At 32.6% G+C, this 2,177-nt stretch overlaps 1 protein-coding gene across 1 annotated transcript; it reads left to right on the top strand.

Moving 5' to 3' along the window:
* Positions 1-64: 64 nt before the first annotated feature.
* LOC138903987 (cis-abienol synthase, chloroplastic-like) lies at positions 65-1,822 on the top strand. Its single transcript, XM_070192538.1, has 3 exons — positions 65-627; positions 730-951; positions 1,359-1,822. The coding sequence occupies exons 1-3, from the start codon at positions 556-558 to the stop codon at positions 1,665-1,667; spliced, it is 603 nt and encodes a 200-aa protein (XP_070048639.1). The 5' UTR covers positions 65-555; the 3' UTR covers positions 1,668-1,822.
* The last annotated feature ends 355 nt before the right edge of the window (positions 1,823-2,177 follow it).

Here is a 2,177-nt window from a genome sequence, read left to right as displayed (position 1 = left end):
AGTTTATGATAAAGAATGTTACACTTGTCCCTCATCAATTTTGTACGGGCTTTCAAAAGGGTTCAAATGATCCTAGGCTACTTCATTCATAGCTTTATGGTTTTGGATTTATACTAATATTCTTTCACATGGTATCAGAGCCAAAACTTTCTTTTTTTCATTCAAACCATTAAGCCACTAACATTGCTATGGCCTAACTTATCAATTATCATGTTGAGCCTAATCTACTTAACTCTTGAAGATCACAATTTGTTGAGACTCTTCTCTTTCTACGTTAAAAATAATAACCAAAACAGAAACAAACCGTAGAACCAGGCTGTGTTGCAAGAGAGTATTAGAGAATGTTACACTTGTCCCTTATCGGTTGTGTAATAGTTTCCAAAAGAGTTTAATTAATTGTCCTGGGATACTCCACCCGATTACCTTGAAATTTTGGATTAGATACTCATACTCTTTCACATATTATGTTAACACTTTCACTATAGATGGGAGGGATACTCAACCGTCGGATTCCGTTCAGAGAGGGTTAGAATTTTCTTTTTGGCACTTTACAAAATGGTAGAGGAAATTGCGGCAAAGGCGGAAACTAAGCAAGGTCGATGTGTCAAAGATCACCTTATTAACTTGGTATGAAGAAGTACATTAATTATTATATATTCTCTAAATCAATTTTTTTTTCATGCTTATATTTCTTTCTTTTCGATTGACTAGAAATATATCTTGTTATAGTGGATTGATATGTTGAAGTGTATGCTGGTGGAATTGGACCTTTGGAAAATTAAATCAACTACCCCAAGCATAGAGGAGTACTTGTCTGTTGCATGTGTAACTATTGGTGTTCCATGTTTTGTTCTCACATCACTATATGTCATAGAAAGTTCTGAGGTCAGTGCCTTATGCAATTGTACAGCTGCTGTGGCCCGATTGATTAATGATATACACAGTTACAAGGTAATATTATTTTCTTCGTTAGAAGAATATTTTATCAAATGTTGGCTATTGATTTTTAACAATCTTTTTTCAATATATTGAACTGAGATAAAATTTTACATAAAATATTCTTTTTTCGAAACACTAACTTCTTCAAATCAAATTTTATTCCAAAAATTACTAAAATTTACATTTGAAAGTGAGAAGTGACACAAAAACAAAGCCTTGTCCGGCTAGATTGATATTTGATAAATTAATATAATATAATGTGCTGCTGGTTCATTTTCTTCTTATTAAGCTCGTCTCACTAAGTTTTCGCGCTAGAAGGATCAGACCACGTTGAATCTATTTTGTACGCTTTTTTTTCAAGTAGACATACAAGTATATAATTATAACATTAATCCTTATTATTTCGTGTGTTCTTGCAGAGAGAACAAGCAGAAAGTTCAACAAATATGGTATCAATATTAATAACACAAAGTCAGGGAACTATCTCTGAAGAAGAGGCTATAAGACAGATAAAGGAAATGATGGAAAGTAAGAGAAGAGAGTTGCTAGGGATGGTTCTACAAAATAAAGAAAGCCAATTGCCACAAGTGTGCAAGGATCTTTTTTGGACGACAATCAACGCAGCTTATTCTATACATACACATGGCGATGGGTATCGCTTCCCAGAGGAATTCAAGAACCATATCAACGATGTAATTTACAAACCACTCAATCAATATTCCCCATAATATGCCTTAAATCTTTTACAATATGTTACTAATCTTTGGAACTTGGTTGTGATATTATTAGATGCATGGACGAATTGTACTTCTTTTATGTTGTGCACAATAATGTACAACTGTTACTATGGGAAAAACTTACTTACACTGCTATTTTAACTAAAGCGCATTTACCATTATTAGTGTTTACCATAAAAACGGATAATAATTAAATTTATATGTGGTTTTAAGGATATGTGGATTAATTCAATACAAATAATAAATAATGTTAGATTAAACAGATAAATGATGTAATAAATTGTCAAACCAATTAAGGGAGTGATCTCAGACTCAGTAACAGTTTAATGTAATGCCTGCCTTCGATCCCGGGCTCACAACAATGAAGAACTGATGAACAAAAGTAAGAACTTTTGAATAAAAGAGAAAATAAGAATATATTGCCTTGATATGCGTGTTACAATGTGTCTAATGAATAGTCAAACGACCATTTAGATAGTAGGGGAGTTTTACCCTAAGTAC

Source organism: Nicotiana tomentosiformis, unplaced genomic scaffold, assembly GCF_000390325.3.
Source record: "Nicotiana tomentosiformis unplaced genomic scaffold, ASM39032v3 Un00283, whole genome shotgun sequence".
Taxonomy (NCBI): domain Eukaryota; kingdom Viridiplantae; phylum Streptophyta; class Magnoliopsida; order Solanales; family Solanaceae; genus Nicotiana; species Nicotiana tomentosiformis.
This window is presented reverse-complemented; position numbering and strand designations above follow the sequence as displayed.

Bases quoted from the DNA above. Each gene is read 5' to 3' on its own strand.
- LOC138903987 (XM_070192538.1), top strand. From the start codon at position 556: ATGGTAGAGGAAATTGCGGCAAAGGCGGAAACTAAGCAAGGTCGATGT. The intron at 628-729 runs GTATGAAGAAGT...ATCTTGTTATAG, and splicing joins AAGATCACCTTATTAACTTG to TGGATTGATATGTTGAAGTG. The intron at 952-1,358 runs GTAATATTATTT...GTGTTCTTGCAG, and splicing joins ATGATATACACAGTTACAAG to AGAGAACAAGCAGAAAGTTC.